Source organism: Bombus pyrosoma, linkage group LG16 (assembly GCF_014825855.1).
Source record: "Bombus pyrosoma isolate SC7728 linkage group LG16, ASM1482585v1, whole genome shotgun sequence".
Taxonomy (NCBI): Eukaryota; Metazoa; Arthropoda; class Insecta; order Hymenoptera; family Apidae; genus Bombus; species Bombus pyrosoma.
The window spans coordinates 7,417,307-7,437,496 of record NC_057785.1 but is presented as its reverse complement, the minus strand read 5'-3'; the positions used below and the strand labels follow the sequence as shown (position 1 = coordinate 7,437,496).

Sequence of the window (20,190 nt, the reverse complement as noted above, 5' to 3'; positions counted from 1 at the left end):
AAATTTCATTTAAATTTATTAAACGCTCCAAACAATTCCACGCAAATTTATTTTCGCTAATTATGGAATTAATGGAATAACACGCAAATTAACGTAAAGAGAAAGAAAGATACAAGTAAATAAAAAAGCGCTACGTATATGAAAATGATATATAATTTATGCCTTGTAAAAATAGAATTGTCCCGAACGGTATTCGTTCGTCGAAACGATCGTAGAAATATCGTTGTTGAGTAATTGATACCGAGATTCTGTGTAAACCAGATATTTCACGCACGATTGCCGGGAGACGAAAGAATTCGAGAAACCATGACGAAGAAATTTCCAACCAGCGACGCTTGCTTGAGTAATCGATATTGATACGCAACCGTGATTAACGTAATACTAATGATCTCACGTCAATGTCAATAACTCGATTAAAACGAGAGCAGGAAGAGAATTGAGAGCGGGATTCTAACTCTATAATTATTTGAACTATTTTTGCTAGATTTTTCTGAATTTTCCTCCCTCTTATTTGTCTATTTTAATATCTTTCGTTCATTTTTATAATTTAGAGAAATGTTCAAATACGATTTTTCCAAATATGTACATAATTCGACAAGGAAATGTCCGCGTTGCAGTCACAGGTTAAAACCCCTCGAGAGATTAAATTAAAATCCAGCTTTAACGAGATTATTCTATCAGCAGCACGCGGCACGCATTCGCCACTTAACGTGGATCATCCTAGTGGCTCTATCTGAACCTATCAATCATTGTAATCACGGTATTATTATATTCCATCAATACAGTACAGCGATATGACAAGCCATAGGGGCAAGGATCAATAAACCATCAAGGGATGCGGTTATCTCTGTCTTTCGAAGCTCTATTGTAATTGAATCATTGGTTCGTGTTGATAAAATATATATTCATCGCGTTGAGATTGATAAAATATTAGGTGGAATATTAATAACAACCAATATCAGCACACAGATACTAAGGAAAATGGGGAATTTAGACTAGTTTCTCAAGTAACTAATTAAAATTTCTATTGAAATTCCCAATTTTTCTATATATATAAATCGATTTGAAGAAATGTTAAATATTCCAATGTAATTCCTAAATATCCTGAAACGACATTCCAGTCTGATTCTTAAAAGGTCCAATTTTTGAAAGCCCATATTTTATTCACCTACAAAACCTCGTCAGATCCAAGATACACCTTTCTTCGACATTCCCTGACAACCGAATTCATCGATTACCATTACATAACGTCGCAAAAACTAAATAATTTCTTATTTACTATTCGAAATAGATGCAGATACAAAAAAGATCATCGCGCTTTTTCGAGTTTCTTGTCATGTCTGAATGCCAATCGAAACGAAGTTTAGTCCGTCTTTTATGACATGCGCTACTGGATGCAGAGCAGCGTAAATAATCGAGTGAATGTCGATGCACGATACGTGCAACAGGCATTCCCTGTCGACAACCGTCCCTGGCCTCGTCCAGGCAAATGTGTAGCGGGTTAGTGACACGCCTAATCGTCCCATAGTGTTCGAGAATGATCCTGGATCAGGAAGGAGGAAGTCACGTTCTACCTCGGATTCCAACGAAGGCTTCGATAAATTCTTTCGCTGTTATCGCACATTGATTCGCGTCATTTGGTTACAGCTTCGATTACGATAGCAGTTTGTTTTGAATTTTTCACTTTACGCGACAGAACATTATGCGACACTTAATCGCAGTGGAAATTCAGTTTAGGAAATCGCAGTTTAGAATTTTCTTGATTTTGCAGAATGATTTTCCTTACAAGTGGAAATATTGAAACTGTTTGAATGTTCGATGGAAGGATTTTGTTACAGTAGCTGCCAGTGAAATTCATCGCAACCGTCCAACTATCGTACGATTTGTCAAATTTAATTCTTCGCAAATCTCCGAAGCAATGTACGATTTGCACATGGCCTCGGTCGAATGACACCGAACCTGGCGTAACATTCGCATAACGTGTATCGTTGTTACGTTTACGCTTCCTTCCCGTTCTTCTCGGCTGAATCAGGCGCCACCGCCCACGCAACGAGCACAGCGTGCCAATTAATGGCACCACGACGAACGTTTAGCGAGACCCTTAACTGGTTAGCGTGGATAGCCGCTGATTAAAAACAATGCCGCGTGACGAGAGCCCCTGGAATCCCGTGGAAAGGGCTTTTGTTCAACGTATCTATCCATCTATGCATTGCTGCGCCGCCCACGCCACATACTACGCGATCTACGCGATTTTCTCCGCATTTTCTGAACGCTGCGTCTTCCTTTCGTGCAGAATAGCGGTGAGTGTTTAAAATGCTTAAAATTATTTATTAATTGGAATATTTCCTGCATGTTCGATACTTGGAGTATTAATTTTTATTATGAGATTTGGTTACGTTGGAGTTAAATAGTTTCTGCGGACAATAGCGCTGAATATTTGCAATACCTTTTCATTTTCTTGGAATTTATCGTATCGTGCTATCTGCGTTGGAAGTGCAGACGGAAATTTTATATTAATCAGAACGAATTATACCAAAGTGGACAATGGTGTCTGCTGCAAGATACGAAGTAGGACACTTTTATTCAAAATTTCACAAAAACGGCCTAAATTTCATCCGCTTGAAACAATCTTGAAACGAAACATTACAAAATTACCTGAGATACATATCACTAGAACAAATTTAAAACTACTTAAATAGTTTTGTAACAATCGATAGTTCAGCGATATCGGAGAGCTATGATCAAAATAAAAAAGGAACTTTATATGCGTGATCGAAAGCGTACGTGCGTGACCATAGAAAAATGTCTATTATGCAAAACAGAATTGTTTGGCTATGAAATTCACGCGAATCGCGCAATCACTTTTTCAATACGGCATCGTTGCACGGATTGATTTTTTGCTGATTTCATTGTCTCGTGTCTCGTATGCTTCTTGCGTTTTTTAGTGCTGCAGGGTGGAGTTTTTCAGACTAGATTGATCGCAGCAAATTTATGTAACTCTGCATGGGTTTATGTAAGAATATCTTCTACACTGATGTTAGTTTTCTAGAGATTTTATTTTATATCACAAGCCTGTATTTTAAAAATTCTATCGAACGTTTTAGTTTTGTTCGACGTTGTGTTTTACATCCTGTCATTCGATATTCGATATTGAACATTGAATTTGGAAACATTACGTCATTGAAAAAGTTACAGTTTCCAATATCAAGTATCGAGGATATTCGAGCATCGCAAATATTAAATTCATTAAATTATTAATCGCGATTACTAAGAAAAGTTCAATTCGCTAGTACTATATTTGAGCAATAAAATCTTCCAAAATTTAATTTCTTCCTTCGCGCGCTCCTTAATGCAACATAAAACACCAAGCGAATTTTCAATAACTTCATTACGCTAGAATTAGTCAGAGAAACAAAGATACGACTTCGAAAGCAAACCAATATTTTACACATGTCTTTTTTACGATCTTTCCACTTTTCTCTCTTTTTTCTTTTATTTTATTGGTAAGAAAGGTTTCATTCCAATCACGTACGATTGTTTATTCCGAGGACGCGGGACGGCCTTCGTCTTGATCAACGTATCAGTTACCTTTCTTACTCCTTCTGCTTTTATCCCTTCTTCCCATTTAATTGCATTTCGTCCCTGTTCTTTCCCTGAATCCGCGGCTTACACATCAAGGTTGTACTCTTGATTCTCTGAATAATAATTGAGATATTGATTCGATTACGACATCGTACGCGATCTTCCACTATTTACATTTTTCCGCCCATTTTCGATCGAAAATCTGTATCTCTCGATTATCGATTATTATCTGTATTATTATCGTTATCATGGGAAAGAATGCGAATATGATAGTAGTTAAAGGGACGATGATTGATTTATTTCAGAATAATGTATGGATTACATTTTACGAACTGTTACGCGAAGTGATGTGAAAATTTACGACGCTGATTGAGATATAATGGAACGTTACATTTCGGAAATTGAGAAAACTGGAAAAATTGAGAAAATTTGAAAAATCACAGGAAACCCGGATCTATCGATAAAATTAGTATTCCGTGAATATACATACAATAGATCGATACTCTAAGATCGAGATTCTGAAGTAACGATTCTCCAATTTTTTTTTTTTTTTTTTACGAGGGATTGTAGAATTAGACTATAGAATATAATAGTCTAGAAAGTTCTTTAAAGTGGTGACTCAAAAATTTGTTTACGAAGGCAAACTTTTTTAATTCCACATATGCAAATTACTTTCTTTTAAAGAAGTATCGAATCGATCAATTTAATGTTCGAAGTACCGAAACATTTGTCAAATATGAAATATTTTCAAATTAAAGAATGAAATATTCATTTTCTTAAAGTGAAATGTAACTTAATTATTTGTATCCTTCAGCCATTTTTACTTAAAGTGTATTACCTTGGTAAATGCTTAAACTACTGTCACCTACCCATGAATTCTCAATTAGCCCTTCAACGACTCACTTTACAACTTTCTTAATAGCTATATTTAGTGACTTATAAATATCAAAAGAATTATATCTTACCCTCGGCTCGTATTGAAAACACCGTACTAAATAGTTTATAAATCAATTTATGCTTTATAACCCATGGAATTGATAAAACCAATCATTTAAAACGTACAACAGCGAACAAGCCGTAAAAGTAATGAGAAAGTGTAAGGTATAAGTTCTCCAATTATCTCTCTTCACTCGCAAAATACACAAAAGATAATTTTACACAAGTAGAATACTTAATACCACGTGAGTATTCTATCGAAATTTTTCACATAAATGAGAGTACTCTAAATATTCTATTAAGTATTCTAGTGGTTACAATACCTACACGTAATACTTGAAACACTTTACTTATATCGATTAATAATACAAGTACAAAAAATAGGGTAACTATTACTTATGAATGAATGAAAAATTAGCTTTTTTTTTAAACGTTCAAAGATACAGGAAAATCCATTCAGAGTAAAAATTACTATATTTAATTGTACTTGACAAGTAACATAAGAAACAGTAAACCTCTTACGAATCGTCACAAATTTAACCACATCAAACATCCAGTGAAAAATCAAATTTGGAAAGGTACAAATATACGTAGAAATTCCTGTTTAAGTTCTATTTTTCTAATTATATTGGGAAACTACGTTATGAATTTGCACAAGAATTCGCCGTCTAATGATATAAATTATCGCTATTCGCCCAAGATATCAGTATCTTGGGACAACGAACGTACCATTTATAAGAAAAGAGAATGGTTGGCAATTTTTGTCGGACTCCAAGGAGGAAGTTCACCAGTTGCACCTGACCTCGAGAGATCCTTTTGAAAGACGAGCAGACAAGAGACGGACAGACCAGAGAGTAATGTCAATGTCACCACTTTAGGTGTACCAATTGCTTCCCAGGGTGTGGTCCCCTCCTACGGGTCGACGACTCCCTACCAGATTCACCTATATAAAAGGAGACACCGTGGCTCGACAGGGCAGCACATCACCGTTGATACTTTAGGGCGAGTACTGGTTGGAAAACTCACATTCAACCTGCTAGCAGCGCTTTTCCACGTGACTAACCATGAGAACGATAGTGAGTATGGATATCCAGGGATTTTCCTTTTTGTCATGGCAGTATGATCGGTGAGGATGTTTTCAAAGGATATTGCACAAGTGGTAGATCAGATTAGGGCGCTGTGAGAAGAAAATAGTTCGTTAAATAATTCTATGAATTTTCTTAATTTAAAATTGGTTAATTAGGGCAAGATTGATCGGTCAAGTATCGTGTACGTGTTTGATTTTGACTGTCGTAGAAATGAATAGCTCTTTGAAGATTTAGAAATCTTTCTTTGTAAAATTTGATAGCTTGTATAGATCTAGAAATCGATTATTATTGTATTTGGAACGTTGAACGTTAAAATATTATTAAAATATAATGATTATTTAATTTAATTTAAGATAATTAGAAACGAGACCGTTTTCTTACTATTATTAACGATAATTTAGGTACACGCACTTTCTCTGAATTAAATTAAACGAATAGAGAAATTAAATTGCTATTGCTTCAAAATTACAATTATTACTAGAAGAATCGGTACACTGAATATTAATTACTATAAAAAGTTGTTACGTATTAGAATGCAATTAGTTTTTTGACCATGAAAATCGAAAAAAAGGAATCTGCAATCGTTACTTATTAATAACTAGCCGAGTTTTTCCGTGTCACTAGGTTTCTTCGTCATTGACATACTAACATCCCACGTTCTAACAGGAGCCTCTTTATACGAATAGTTGCAATTCGTATGCCTGCTCAGTCGTCAAACCAACCATAAAAAGTTCCTTCCACGCTTCATCACACTTTTCCACTAACTTGTTTCTTTAACGCCTCTTACCTAATTATCTTTACTATGCTTTAAACTATTAAACGCTAAAAAAATTCCAAAAATCACATCTCACCAAATTAATCCAACTACAAGGAACCTTTTTTGCTGTTCGTTATTCTATTTCTAATTATGCTTGGAGCTTTTGAAAAAATACACGTTGCCTCACACGCAAAGACACGCTTCACTGAATTCATTTTCCACCATAACTCCATTTCCATCAACCTTGCTCTTTCAAACTCTGACCTAATTAATATTAAAACTACAGTTACAATTACAAAAATTGCAATTAACAAACTAAAATTTGTACCATCCTCGGTTAACGGAATAAGATGTCAAAGTACTTTTTCAAATTGCAGATCATCTTCGCTACAATCTGCACCCTGGCCATCGCAGAGGCCGGATACGTGGCTCCAGTGATACCTTACAGCTACCTCAGAGTGCCATTAGCCTACGACGGCCACGTTTTGGACACGCCGGAAGTGGCACAGGCGAAAGCAGCGCACCTCGCGACTCAGGCGTACGAGGCGGCCAGGAACACACTCAGCTATGCTCACGTGCCGGCTCTGTTACGTGTTTATGCACCTGCACCTGGTGCGCCCATAGGCGCCGATGGTCGTGTCGTCGATACACCCGAGGTCGCGCAGGCGAAAGCTGCTCACTTGACTGCTCACGCGTTGGTAATTACGAGCAATTAGCTTTTTAAAATCTGAAAAGTCAACGACTCAGTGTTTTTGGTATTAATGGAGGAGAAAGTCCTTGGAAAAGTTCAAGGATCTGTATTTAAAAGTTTTCTTTCCTCTTCTTTAGAAACATTTTAAATTTGCAAAGGAATTTTTAAATACTCGTGAGAATAAGAGCAGAATCTTACAGTTTCTTTTTTCTTTTTTTTTTACAATCATTTACTAATAAAGTAAATGTTTCGTTTCAAGCCGAAGAATGTATAGTATTATTAATATTTGACTTTCCATCGTTTTTTTATGTTGAAGGAGGCTGCGAAGAATCTAGGACTCTACCCATACGGTGCCCTGGCTTACGCCTCAACACCTTATGCTTATGGATTTGGATATGGTGCTCCCCTTGGTCCTGATGGTAGAGTAGTGGACACTCCGGAAGTTGTTCGAGCGAAGGTAGCTCATTTTGCAGCACACGCTGATGCGGCCGCAAAAACTGTTGAAAATCTCTGATTGCCACTGAGAGGAATATTTGGAAAGGATAACGACGCAACTCTAAAATAATTTTTTATCAATTTATCCAATATTTGGACTATTTGAATATGAAATGGACGAATAATTCTGTAAAATGATCGGCTGCCTTCGTTCTGGATTTTTTACTAAATACCGTAAAAATTGCAACTGAATGTTATATGTGTGAAATAAGGCAGCAAAAGTATCGTGCTATTTTTGTATGACCTAATACGATGGATTCGCTTAATAAATAATCTGTTCACAAATTATTATTTATTTTTGTGCATTTCTTCGCTCTTAAAATACTTTGAACCTGTTTTAAATACGCGAAACGTGATATAAAATACTGAATTTGCGTTCGATCAATTGAAATCCTAAAATGTAATTGCTTTTAATTGGATTTATTATCAAATAGCTTTCCCTATCTCAAGAGCTTTGCGTGCCATCGTTATCGCTCCTTCTCTGGTTAGATGGGCACCGATGAATCGTTTTGAATGGACAAAAACAGCATCTTTGATTCCAGAGACGCTTACAAGCTCTTCATCGTGCAAACCTCCCCAAGATTCTGGCAAAAACAGCCTACAAAACCATAGAATGTACGTTAAAAGTTTCAAAAATAATCCAGTTGTCATTCGAATAAATACCTGCACACAAAACTGTCAGGTGCCACAGGTATGGCTCGAACCCTATAGTTAGCACCATTTCCAAAAATTACAAATTTTAATGGCGGCTGTACATTTTGTTCTTTTTCTATCGCATAAAGATGCTCAGACCATGGTACAAATTGTAATAATTCTATAATTTCGCCACTAGGATCAACCTGCAAATATTTATCATAGCTTTTCTTTGAACATGTTTTTAGATTGTATAACAGAAGAACTTGGTAGAATATATTTTTATGTTAACATATAAGAGAGAAAGGAACCTTCTCTTGCATAATATTGCAGTAAGGAAATGCCTATGATACATTTTTATACAACTAACAATGGCCGTGTATTCTAATGCTTGAACTCTATTCAAACAGAATGTTATTCTATTCAAATCTATGCAAATGTCGCCTCGAAGATGCACAATGATTTGTTACAATATCCGTAATAGTGCAATTATTAATTACAAAATGGTAAACACTGATAAACTGTAAAGTCCTTGTTTTATTCACCTCGAAGCGTTTGTCGATAGCTTCCTGCACAATGGACTTAGCAGGCAACCAAGCATTTGCAACATAATTAATATGTTGCACTAATTCCTTACCGGTTAATTCAACTGCCTTAAAAAATTGACTATCAATATTAATATCCTTGCTATTCCATGCAGGATTTAATAATTTCACGCGAGATGATAAGTCTGTTACGATACGATATCTAAAATGGACAACACACTGTAAGTAATTTAATATAATGATATCTTAACTGTGCAACAATAGTATTGGACACTTACACAGGTTCCTCGTTAAACATGGTAACTCCATTATCTATACCATCAATTTCTTTAATGAATGTATCATAAATATGTTTAAAAATCATTTCTACGTCGCTATCGTTTGCTTGTGGAATCAAATGCTTGATAACCTCATGGCCAAAATGGCAATAAATCAAACCAGCACTACTCAGTTTCATTGTCCAATCGTAACCTGGTTTCTTTATTACTGTGCTTACCGACTCGTTGAAATCTCTGACTCATAAATTAAAGGAATGAACTCTATGTTATTAGCTTTATACCAAAATGATTAAAAAACGGGTCATACCTCATATGATGATCGTAACGATGCATGGAAGGATTATACTCTCCACCAACATCGACCACAATATCGCATGCATCTAAAATATTCATATCGCGTGATCTACAAGTACATTCGATACTCTATGTTAATTAATTCTCTCCTTTAATTGTTCCTGCATACTTCTCATTCGTAATAACATTCTCATTTCAAATTGCCCCATATAACTCCATAAGAAAATCTGATTACACTAAATAGTTCTATATCTTACCTCACTATAACTGCATCTTTATATCTGGGTAGCGTCTTCAACATGAAGCAAGCAAGAGCTTCGTCACAATGAAAAGTGCCATCGTGCGTTCCGATTTTCACGTTTTTAATCATTGTCACGAATTTCTGCGATGTCGTTCGCGTATAGGTTATATTGCCTGGTGGAACAGATAGCTTCGTAAAGAGTCGCGGAATTATTCCAGAGATATACTTAATCATATCCAAGCACTAATCACGTCAATAATTAAGTTATATTCTCACCGTGATGTAAACAATGCTCGTGATACACAGAATCCTATTTCTCTAATTTCGCACGTGTACAGCCGAATCGATTATCAATTAAAAGGACAATACTATGTGTCAGCCAATCAGAGGCTACATGCGTTACGCTTGACCAATCAGAAGCTACACACGCTACGCTTGCGTACGCACATGTTTACTATAACAAGACATTTAAAATTACATATTCCAAGCGAATGATACGTGTGCTTTATTGTTATTAGTATTCAGATACACATTATTTATATATTTATTTGGGGGAAAAATGTGTATTATTACGTGGAAAAAATATTTTTTGTAGAATTAGATATTTCACTAAATAAATATTGATATTTATACTATTATAATATTAGTAATATAAATATTATTTATATAAATATGTTCATTACACACTTAACAGAACAAAGGTATAATCTGGTATTTTAATGGATTCAAAGAAATTGCGAAAGGTATTTATTAATATTTCACTAGCAGATTGGAAAATAAATATATCTCTCTTGGTGACATGGTATATGAAAACAGATAATTTCTCACGTGTTTTATTATTTTAAGCTACAGTAATATTACGATATCGTGGTTTGAGAGATGACTATATTTACAATCGTTATTTAATTATACGAAATTACACATTTCATCAAATTCAATTATTTCGGGCTACCTCCTCCATCATTGAATAATCGACATATTTAGGAACGAAGATTAGATTAATCGTGCTGCGATCAATACTAAATGAAAATGGAAATAAATCTTGTTGCCACTCTCGATATGAGAACATCAAAGGGAAGAGAAAAGAAAACAATTAACTAAACGTTCTAAATCGATAAAAATAAATAAAGAATAAAAAACTTATCGTGCAGATGGACGAACAAGAGATTGCACGTAGTACACAATTATTATTAACACAGTATAGGGCTTCTTACATCGATAACGTGTTACTCTACAGAGGGACACAGGATATTTACAGAAACTATCGAATGTACACGCTTTGAAATCATATTATAAACGTCCTACACACATATCGGTCGCGATTACCTATCTAAAAAAATCGCTGAAACTGTAACGGGATAAATTCACATGTAAAAATATATATATTTATGATATACATATGTGTATGCGAAGTCTATTTATACATTTATTTGTAGACTGTGGATATTTACGCCAATTCATTCTACGACATTCTAATGAACTAAAAGAATAGCTCATGAATGTATTCGATCAGTTATAAAAAAACCTTTTATGAATATATTGTATGTGTGATACAAAATATTTCGAAATTTCGTTATATTGGATTATATCGGAGAAGTTTGAAACAGAGCTGGAAATGTACATAGAATGTACATGATATTTAATATTTAAATAAAAGTATTTAAACGGTTGATTATTCGTATATTTTCGTATCTTTAAATTTCGAATAAATGCATAAAAATCCTCAGTCTATTTACTAGCATTAGGAATTTCGGCTCAAGGGACCATATTTCTGCTAATGAGAACGAAAATCGATGGATCTACGGATTTAAATAAATTCGCAAAAACACGTCGATCTTTCTAAGAAATTATTTTATCGACATGACGATTCGAGTATTTCTCAAAATTCTTTTCTTTATTTGTTACTGTACATCCTTGTTAATCTACTCATGCAGTTGCATCTAGCCAGCTGATACGAACATTCGTTCGTAATTTGTTGAGCAATGCGCGTTAGATTTATTGCTGTATCGCTAGAGGGAATACTCCATCGATGACTGTATCGTGAAAACCATCGATGCAACGTAGGAACAGACGTGATTCTCTCTTTTGACTAAAGGAAGTCGACAGGGGCTGTTGTCTGACTATCAAGTTCTATAAATTGATACGAGCAAGATTCCAATATTTTTCTCTGAACGAAGATATTTAGGAAACTTGCTCGTGTTTTCGTGTTGGTTAATGACAGTGCAAACTATGGTTATTTATACAATTTAGTATTTGGACACAGCAGTGTTCTTAATTTCTAGTTTACATATGGTTTTTTTGGAAGCTTTGCTATCTGCCCAAGTATGTATCAACCAAACAGTTCTACTTTATCAATCAGTTGATTTACTTTATCGATCATCAATGACTGTTCTGCTTTATCGATGAACTAACCTGCTTTATCGACGAAGCTATAACTAATATTGAATCAATCGATTGGTTGCTGAAGGCTACTTCAGAGTACATTTCCTCACTCTCTATTCTTTACTCTCTGTACATCACTTACTTCGACGAAAGGAAACACAATCATGTTACCGTTCACCGCATAAAAACAACTTTCTAGCACTGTCATTCCAACAATAAATTCCCTTAAAATCTATCTTCTCCGTGAGCTGCTTGTTCGAACTACCTCGAGCGTATTAATTTTAATAAGTGTGAATCCATCATCGTCATGTACAGGGATTATGGCAAATGCTGAGGGGAAGAGGCGCCGCCCTCTTCTCCGGAATCTTACCTATTAACAATATACATAAATATACACTAAGGGAGGGGATTCACCAATTACCAAAATCAACGTTGCCAGCAGCCACAAAGAGAGGACAAACAAATCAAAATCCTGATTCTCCTTTCAACCACTCCCTTTTCAAACAATCCTTATTCCTAGCGTTGTGACGACAGCTCTGGCTCTCCTCGTCAAACATAGTGCCTTCTTCACACACGAATCGAAAATCAAGTACCTGCCTTGAAGTGAACCCAGGAGAGCAATAGTGAAACAGTCTGCAGTCTCTATTGTCACCATAGAAACGATACATCTGCTTCTCCAAGCAATTAAAACCACCCTGCCTCCTCAACATCGCTGAGTTTCGACTTAGAGATCTCATCGTGGTCGATTCCACCGTTTCAGTTCGCTTAGTTGTGACTTCTGAAATAGCGATTGCCTCAGAAACTGTCAAAGTGACAGGTCCCTCTGTCGCTTTACTCTCCAAATTTCGTTCCATGATTTTGGTAGACGAAGCAAGCGTGGTTTCTTCCTCTATGGTTGACCTAACAGTAGTCGAGGGTGATTCTTCAGGATGATCAGACTCAATGGACGTCAAACCGATCGGTAAAGTTGTCGTACTAACAATTTCTAGGTCCACTAAGGTGAAACTCTTCGGACTAGTTGATTTCTCAAACACTGTGCTGGTAGACTCGGTTTCCTTCAAGGATTTCTCAACAATAGAGGCGAGAGTTGATAGCCTAGAAACAGGATAAGGCGTAAAATTTTCTTCTTGATCTTGTTTTACGTTTGTTGGTGACTTCTGTTCGCTTGGACTGGAGTCCTGGTCGTTTTTGCTCTTCGTAGGAGCATGCACCTTCTCTTCTGATTCGTTTAGAGGCTTCAATTTGCTCTCTAATATATTCTCTTCGCTCCTGCTAGCTTCAGTAGTAGTCGTCGATACATCTGTTGTCATCGTTTCCACAGTTTCGGTCCAATTCTCGTCCATATTCGTCGTGATAGCCATAGTAGTAGTTGGCTTCCGAGCTAATAAAGTGAATTTCCTGATCACCGGTTTGGGTGCCAGCTCGTTGTAGGATTTAGGTGGCTTTGCTGGCTTGGGATTCAACAGACTCAATCTAGGTTTAATAATTACAGGATTCGGAGTCGTCGTTGGAGGAATGTAATTGTAATTCTTTCTAGCAGTGATCGGCTTGAACAATTTTGGAGGCATGGGACGAGCAGTGGTAGTTGTAGTACTTGTACTCGTAGTAGCACTTGTTGTAGTTGTAGTGGTTGTTGTCGTCTGCAAATCTATCTTCTCCGTAATGGGCTCCTTTGGACTCTCAGTCTCCACATCCTGATCTCTCTGAGGCTCTGTGGTAGTTTCTAGTTTGTCTTCCTCATTCTCTTTCTTGGTGTCCTCCATCTTATTATCAGCCAACATTTCCTTACGAATTTTCTCTGCACTTAGACTGTTAGAGTCTGAAGACCCGTGTTCTTTATAGTTATCTGGTTCATAATTGTCATCTACATAATCGTGAGCTATATTCTCGACAGATTCTGAGGGTCCTTTCGTTTCTAGTACGTCCTCCTTTTTATCTTTAGGTAACTCATCAGTGAATTTAAGAACTCCTTCCGTACTTTCTTCCTGGTCACTCAAAACAGATTCGTCGTCTTCATGTTCTTCAAGAGTCTCTTCTTTAGAACTTGGAATTTCTTCAGAAGTCACATGTTCCGAAGTCACATGTTCTGAGGAAATGGTGACGTTTTCGGAGCTACCAGGATCGTTGTACTCATCGTCCGTACTCATTTCATAAGTATTTTCATAGAATGCTTCGGTAGAGTCGTAATGTTCCATGGAAGCTTCCTCAGAATTCATCTCTTCATTCTTCATCGTCGAAAATTCACGAGATTCTTTTCCTTCCTCTTTCTCATTTTCATTTTTCCTGCTCTTAACCTGCCTATGAGAAGACACTTCTTTTGAAAAGTTCTCAAACTTCATAATCTTTCCTTTGCGAGAATGTTTAGCCATTTCTTGCTGGTCATCCTGAGAATCTTCATTGCTAAAGACTGTGGTTGATTCATCTTCCATAGATTCGTGCTCTATTGAAGATTCTTCTTTATAATAGCTCATTTCTTCTACAGAAGGATCTTCCTTAGGAGCTTCAGGCTGCTCCACTTCTTCGTCAAACTCTTCCTCGACCTTTCTTTTCTCTTCAACTTCTTTTTCGTCTAAGCTTGGAACAATTGTTTTCTCCTCACCTTCCAAAATCTCGACGTTTTCTTCATCCTTTCCCAAAGTTCTAGGTTGTTTCTCTAGAGTCTCATACTCGTTAGCCTCACTCTTCCGATTGTCTTTGCCTGTACTGTGGTCTTTACCAGTTTGAAGTTTCTTCAAGTTGCCTCCATGATTATTCACAGCTCTGATATCGACGTCTTTCGAGGTCTGTGACTCTGGTTCGTTGAATATGTGCTTGTCAATCTGCTCAGCCTCAGGATTCACTATTGTTGTTGTTGTCTCTACTTTTTGATCAGGGACTTTATCATCAAGTAATCCAACAGGCTCGTTATTTTCAATTTTGGTTTCCTTTCTCTTGGAAGAAATCTTTCCTCTGGCTCTGACCTTGGAACTTATCCTTCTCGTGTTTGGTTTGAGTTCTATATTAGGCTTCTCTTCCTTTTTTTCTTCTTCTAGAATCTTTCTACTGTCGCTTTCTTGCAATTTAGACTGTTTACTATCTTCAACAGTACCATCAAGGTCTTTTGAGTTCTTAGAATCCTGTTTATCCATTGAATCTCCTTCTGTCGTTGCTCCAGTGATTTCTTCAGTCGACGACAGAATTGGAGTCTGTGTAGAAACTTGCTCCTTTTCAGTTGTATTTAAAAATTCTTCTTCATCCTTGGATTTCAGTTTCATGTACTCGCCTGGATCAAGAATAACAACATCTAATGTATTTTCTGGCTTTCTTGGTTTAGAGTCTGATTTAGTTTCATCATTAGGCTTATCTTTCATATCAGAAAAATCTACATATTCATCTTTCTCAGCCTCATGAGTTTCCACTTCGATGTCCTCCAAATCTGACTCAACATTCTTCAAATTTGACATAGCATCCTTTTCCTCATCGGTGTCAATGTATTCTTCAGCATCAGACTCCCTAGTGTCTATTTCCAAAGGAACTTCTAATCCGTCTGACTGCTTAGTTTTACTTTCCTCATCTTCCTTCTCTTCATCTTCCTTCTCTTCATTTTTCGTCTCTTCATCTTCCGTCCCTTCGTCTTCCGTCCCTTCGTCTTCCGTCTCCTCACCTTCCGTCTCCTCATCTTCCGTCTCTTCATCTTCCGTCTCTTCATCTTCCTTCTCTTTAACATCGTCTTCTTCATAATCCCTCGCTTTAAAATTTTTAGAAGCCTTTGTTTCTAAATCTTCTAACGAATCTCTCTTCGAATTGTTCTTCTCGTTATCAGAACCAAGCCCTTGAAGCCTACTTCCCTCAAAGACACTTCTTATAGTGTCCTCAGTGAAGTCTTCTCCAAAGAGAATATCCCTAAATCTCATTAGACTTTCCTTAATGGAAGTGAAATCCTGACTTCTATTTTCTGCATCTTTGTTATTCGCACCTGTCACCTGCCCATCACGTTTTCGTTTAGAATCCCCAGCATAGACAAAAGAAACCATGGAATTCTTGGTCTGACTAACAGATCTTTTAGATCTCAAAACTCCTCTAGATTCTTCAGAGATTCTTCTGCTGTTTCTGATTTTAGGAACGTCTCTATAGAACGGATCAAAGGACTCGTCTCCCTCCTTATAATCATCATAACTGGCTGGGATCGTTGGCAAGGGAAGAGTGACTAATTGCGTTGTATTTAATGGTCTACCAGATTCGTCGCTAACACTTGCTTTGGCTGTTACAATTACTCTAGATTGAGAAGGTAGCAAGGATGATGGATTCTGAACTATTCTTTGAAGATCTGGAGGTGGTAAGTTGATGGTGATTTGGTGAGGTTTTAGTTGAGGGATCTGCACAGGCGGTAGCACGTGTATGTGCTGAGTGACTTGATCATTAGGGGATTGAGAGGTCTGTGAAGGTTTCGAAGATGTTCGTGGGGTTGGATAGAAGGATCTCACTGTAGTTTCGTCGGGAGATGGGGTGGGAAGGAAGTTGCCTGAAATCCTTGGTTGTTGGGAGCTCTGGCTGCTCGTCTTCGTTTGCACTGAGCGTGAGGGCTCCGGCGTTGGCACTGGGGATATCGTTAACTTTGAGACCTGGAACAATATGTAGAATTTGTATCAGACAAATGATATGAGATTGTAAAATCAGATGAATTAATTGCAATATTATTTTTCCTCAGAAAGGGTCTCTGTTCTATTCTATTTTAGGAAAGTGTTCAAACTCTATTTCCCCGAAAATGAGCCTCTCCCTCTCCAAGTTTTATTATCCTTAATTTTCGTCCTATTTCGAGTCATAGGGTCTGCCTGACCCGACCTGTATCACGAACTACGGAACGCCTTGTATGATAAAGACAAAAAACTAGGAAAGAGAAAGTCAATTCAGTGCAAAGTTACCTGTCCCTTATTGCTCGACTGAACGACCTCCAACGGCCTGATACTCTGCACCCCACTCTCCCTGTAATCCGAAGTCTCCCTAGGATTATTACTATGAATAAACTGCTCCGTGGTACTAGCAATCCCATGATTGTGAAAGATAGGATTTATCAACGCTGGACTATTTCCATTGCTATTCAACAATGTCTGAATGGTAGAAGATGTAGCGTGAAACAGTGGCGACGCCGTCGATGGTTCGTTGTGAATAATCTGTGGACTTGCAGTCGAACTGAATCTGATCTGATGCACCTGAGGTGGCTGAACAGTGGTGGAACTGACTCCTTGATTGCTAAACAGTTGATACGAAGTCGCCTGTTGATTATTGTTCCTCTCTCCATTGTGGAAAATATACTGGTGATGGTAGCCGCTATTTTTGTCATCGTAGAGAGACTTTGATTGACTCGTGTGAACCTGAGGAAATGGTGGTTGCGGCTGGAAGTGTTGTGGATAGCCCGTGGGGTGGGAAAAAGAACCGGAGGATGGCGTAGTGGAGGGTTTACTTGGTTTCGAGGTTGTCGTGGACGTTGTGGTTGTTGTAGTTGGTCTCGCTGAAGTGCTGCGTTGGTGGTCGTCTATGGGGTCCGATGGATCGATGTCGTCCTCGCTATTTTCGTGTAAACTGCGAATAAAAATAGCATTCAGAAATTCACTTGATCGGGTTAGACTTTTTTTTTTTAGAGGATGTGTTGGAAGTCGAGAATCGTGATTTGTGTCGCCTTGAAAATTGGAAATTGGAAATTTCAGCATGGAAAGGCTTTTCAGGTATTGAAAAGAGACGGTGTTTCTAAAGATAGCGCGCTACATAGGAAGTGACCGCAACAGGCAGCCAGTAAGACGCGATCAATCAAAAAATCGTCGATACACGCAATCACCACACCTATCGATCCTGTATCGCGCGACTACGTAAGCAAAACCGGCAGTTATGCGAACTAATGCACCTTTGGTCCTTTCGAAATCACATCTAGCATAGGTGAACGTCTAGACAGGCATTTCGTGCGCGACAGGTGAACCGAGTCGCTACAATAATTATTTTCAGCGAATGTGTCCTTTCGCGAAAGCAGATTGGCGGGGAGGGGGGGGGGGATGTTGCATTCTTTTGACGGAAAAATAGATATGGCGAGTCGAATTACGAGAGGTGAATACGTAATTGGTAGGTGATTTTTGTATGGTTCATACGTGAATTTATTAACATACCTGAGAGTGACTGCGTTATTTCCATAGAGTTCCAAGTTCAAGTTGTAGAATCGCTCGCTCTTGCTGCAATCGACCTCGTCCACTCTCTCGCAAACCCTGGTTTCCTGATCGAAGACGGTTCCATTCAGACAGAGGAACTTTATGTCCATAATCTCGTCTGAAACCAAGTCTCATGGTGAAGGACAGGATCATTATTCGGGGATGCTCTTCTGGGTCACGGTTCTCGAAACGTCCATACGTCCCACATTATTCGAAAATAATTTCAATCACCGCGGTAATTTATGAAGCAAATTCAGTCTTAAATATATTAAACAAAGTAAATATAGTTTAATAAACATTCCCCTGCCTACTGAAATTTGCATTAGAAAGTAGATTTATAATTAGACAGTTTCAAAATATTGTTTGCATGTGAATAGAAAGAATTACGTTCCACAAGGTAGAAAATTGTTATGCGCGTGTATATAAGAAGATATTATGCGATACAGATTTATAAAAAGGACTATGCGAAAAAAGCACAAAGTTTCCGTAAAGAAAATACAAATATTATAAAGAAAATTACGTAATAAAGCTTTTTATGAAAAAATGATGCATCAAGAAGGTACCAGTTTTATAAAAGAAACTGCATACTTCGAGAAGACACAAAATTTCTATAAATAAACTTATTCGAAGAAAAACTATATGGCAAAACATTCCTACAAATTACACGAAAGATAAATTTAAAATTGAAATCATCCATGGAAGATTAAAAAGTTGAGATAATAGCAAAAAATAAAAAATAAAAAAAAAAAGAAAAAAGATACGTCACGTCTAACGAAGATAGTTAAAAGGTTAGACGATCTACTCGATTCCTCGTGACGAGACGAAGCCAGACGTTCTCGACTTAGGTCAGTAAACGTTCCTCGACGACCGTGACATTCTCTTCCGAGTGATCTCTCGATCGATTACAAAACTTGGATCAGGCGTTTGCCAGGCCCCCGAGGCGGGTCTCTCGCGATCCTTCGATCGTACGATCGATCGATCGATCTGTTTCGCGTTTACGAGTCTCGTTCCCTGCCTGACGTTAACTTAATTATCGGTTTCTAATTGTCACGACAACAAATTAACGATAAGAATTAAATTAAGGAACAAATTACGATCGATCGATCGATCGATCCCCTGAGGAGTCTGTTTTGAATTAATCGATGCGCGTTCGAACGAATTCAACGTCGGTTGCAGTCCTTTTCGCGGGAAACTGACAAAGTAGGAAAGCCATTCGAATTAATTAATTAGCTTTTGCGGTGTAATCTAATTTAAGCTGAGAAGATAAGGTAACTTTTATAGGCTTAATTTAGAATAATGAAATATTTGTTAGGTCTGTTTGAAACAGGTGTTGCAGTATTAAAATACGAGGGTAATGTTTTTAAATAAATGGATTTTTTGTCCATCTGTTTAGTATTTAAGATCTTTGTCGAATATTATGTCTAGCGAGGGATTGTACTATTTTGTTATTTTGAGAAATTGGAAAATTGAAAGTTGTAGAAGCGACTGCAGAAATATTGCTGAATTACCTTTTTGACCGATGGTGCAAACGTGAAACATCTGACATCCGGCTTCAACATCCGCGTAATATCCACCGATCACCTTCCCCTGACACGAGAAATTCGTCTCTGGCAGGTTGTCGAAGTCCAAATACTTGCGAGATAACAAAACATGATTACTACAAAACATGTGATCGCGATTAATCCCGAAGATAGTATTGTACGATCAATTTACAAAATTCATTCCAGAATTCATTAGGGTTCGAAATTTTTGATAACAATTTCCAACTGAAAACGAGATAAACGTATACTCTGTAACGCGTAATGTATTCTAACGAGGTTATTAAAAATATTCGAATACTCACGCCAGGTTCCCCCGCGCTGCATAACAAGGAGCCATGCTGGAGGTTGAGGATCGACAATAAAACTGCAACAAACGAGCCAACCACGAGCTATCGTTAATAACATTCTAAACCAATCCATACGTCCGTAATAGCGGAACGTAGGAAAGAAGGAAAAAAAGAAAGAAAGAAAAAAGGGGAAAAATTCGAGAGTAAAAGTGTCGCGCGAAGGGGAAAATAATTTTTCATTCTGCAAAGAAAAATGAAATGAAATAA

The 20,190-nt window shown here is 37.3% G+C and overlaps 3 protein-coding genes across 15 annotated transcripts in view; 1 reads left to right on the top strand and 2 right to left on the bottom strand.

Annotated features, from left to right (window-relative positions):
• Nucleotides 1–1,345: 1,345 nt before the first annotated feature.
• Nucleotides 1,346–7,684, top strand: LOC122576200 (cuticle protein 18.7-like). Of its 3 annotated transcripts, none has more exons than XM_043746125.1 (3): nt 1,346–2,300; nt 6,741–7,061; nt 7,371–7,684. In XM_043746125.1, the coding sequence occupies exons 1-3, from the start codon at nt 2,139–2,141 to the stop codon at nt 7,566–7,568; spliced, it is 681 nt and encodes a 226-aa protein (XP_043602060.1). In that variant the 5' UTR covers nt 1,346–2,138; the 3' UTR covers nt 7,569–7,684. The 3 variants fall into 3 exon arrangements, with proteins under 3 accessions (XP_043602060.1, XP_043602061.1, XP_043602062.1); XM_043746126.1 differs by having other exon boundaries at nt 2,184–2,300; nt 5,397–7,061; XM_043746127.1 differs by lacking the exon at nt 1,346–2,300 and adding an exon at nt 2,705–5,594.
• Nucleotides 7,685–7,950: 266 nt separating this feature from the next.
• On the bottom strand, nt 7,951–9,929 carry LOC122576197 (MYG1 exonuclease). Of its 4 annotated transcripts, none has more exons than XM_043746119.1 (7): nt 9,817–9,929; nt 9,557–9,713; nt 9,313–9,408; nt 9,006–9,239; nt 8,728–8,929; nt 8,213–8,388; nt 7,951–8,147 (listed from the first exon to the last, which is right to left on the bottom strand). In XM_043746119.1, exons 2-7 carry the CDS (start codon nt 9,667–9,669, stop codon nt 7,976–7,978), a joined length of 993 nt encoding a protein of 330 aa, XP_043602054.1. In that variant the 5' UTR covers nt 9,670–9,713; nt 9,817–9,929; the 3' UTR covers nt 7,951–7,975. The 4 variants fall into 4 exon arrangements, with proteins under 4 accessions (XP_043602054.1, XP_043602055.1, XP_043602053.1 ...); XM_043746120.1 differs by having other exon boundaries at nt 9,557–9,729; nt 9,817–9,900; XM_043746118.1 differs by having other exon boundaries at nt 9,557–9,894.
• Nucleotides 9,930–10,931: 1,002 nt separating this feature from the next.
• Nucleotides 10,932–20,190, bottom strand: part of LOC122576786 (myb-like protein X) — a 63,112-nt gene continuing 53,853 nt past the window's right edge. For 7 of the 8 annotated variants that reach the window (XM_043747556.1, XM_043747557.1, XM_043747559.1 and 4 more), the window contains 5 exons: nt 19,939–20,000; nt 19,604–19,727; nt 18,057–18,213; nt 16,824–17,481; nt 10,932–16,523 (listed from right to left, as the gene is read on the bottom strand). In XM_043747556.1, the coding sequence (XP_043603491.1) occupies nt 12,387–16,523; nt 16,824–17,481; nt 18,057–18,213; nt 19,604–19,727; nt 19,939–20,000 (5,138 nt within the window). In that variant the 3' untranslated portion in view covers nt 10,932–12,386. Of the gene's footprint in view, nt 16,524–16,823; nt 17,482–18,056; nt 18,214–19,603; nt 19,728–19,938; nt 20,003–20,190 lie in introns of those variants that run through there. The other variant, XM_043747560.1, reaches the window with a different exon arrangement.

Excerpts from the sequence above, each read along its gene's own strand:
- LOC122576200 (XM_043746125.1), top strand. The coding sequence starts at position 2,139 with ATGCCGCGTGACGAGAGCCCCTGGAATCCCGTGGAAAGGGCTTTTGTT. Across the intron at positions 2,301-6,740 it reads TCCTTTCGTGCAGAATAGCG|ATCATCTTCGCTACAATCTG; the intron begins GTGAGTGTTTAA and ends TTCAAATTGCAG. Across the intron at positions 7,062-7,370 it reads ACTTGACTGCTCACGCGTTG|GAGGCTGCGAAGAATCTAGG; the intron begins GTAATTACGAGC and ends TTTATGTTGAAG.
- LOC122576197 (XM_043746118.1), bottom strand. The coding sequence starts at position 9,774 with ATGATTAAGTATATCTCTGGAATAATTCCGCGACTCTTTACGAAGCTA. Across the intron at positions 8,930-9,005 it reads ATGTTTAACGAGGAACCTGT|ATATCGTATCGTAACAGACT; the intron begins GTAAGTGTCCAA and ends TGTCCATTTTAG. Across the intron at positions 8,389-8,727 it reads CTATCGACAAACGCTTCGAG|GTTGATCCTAGTGGCGAAAT; the intron begins GTGAATAAAACA and ends AAATATTTGCAG.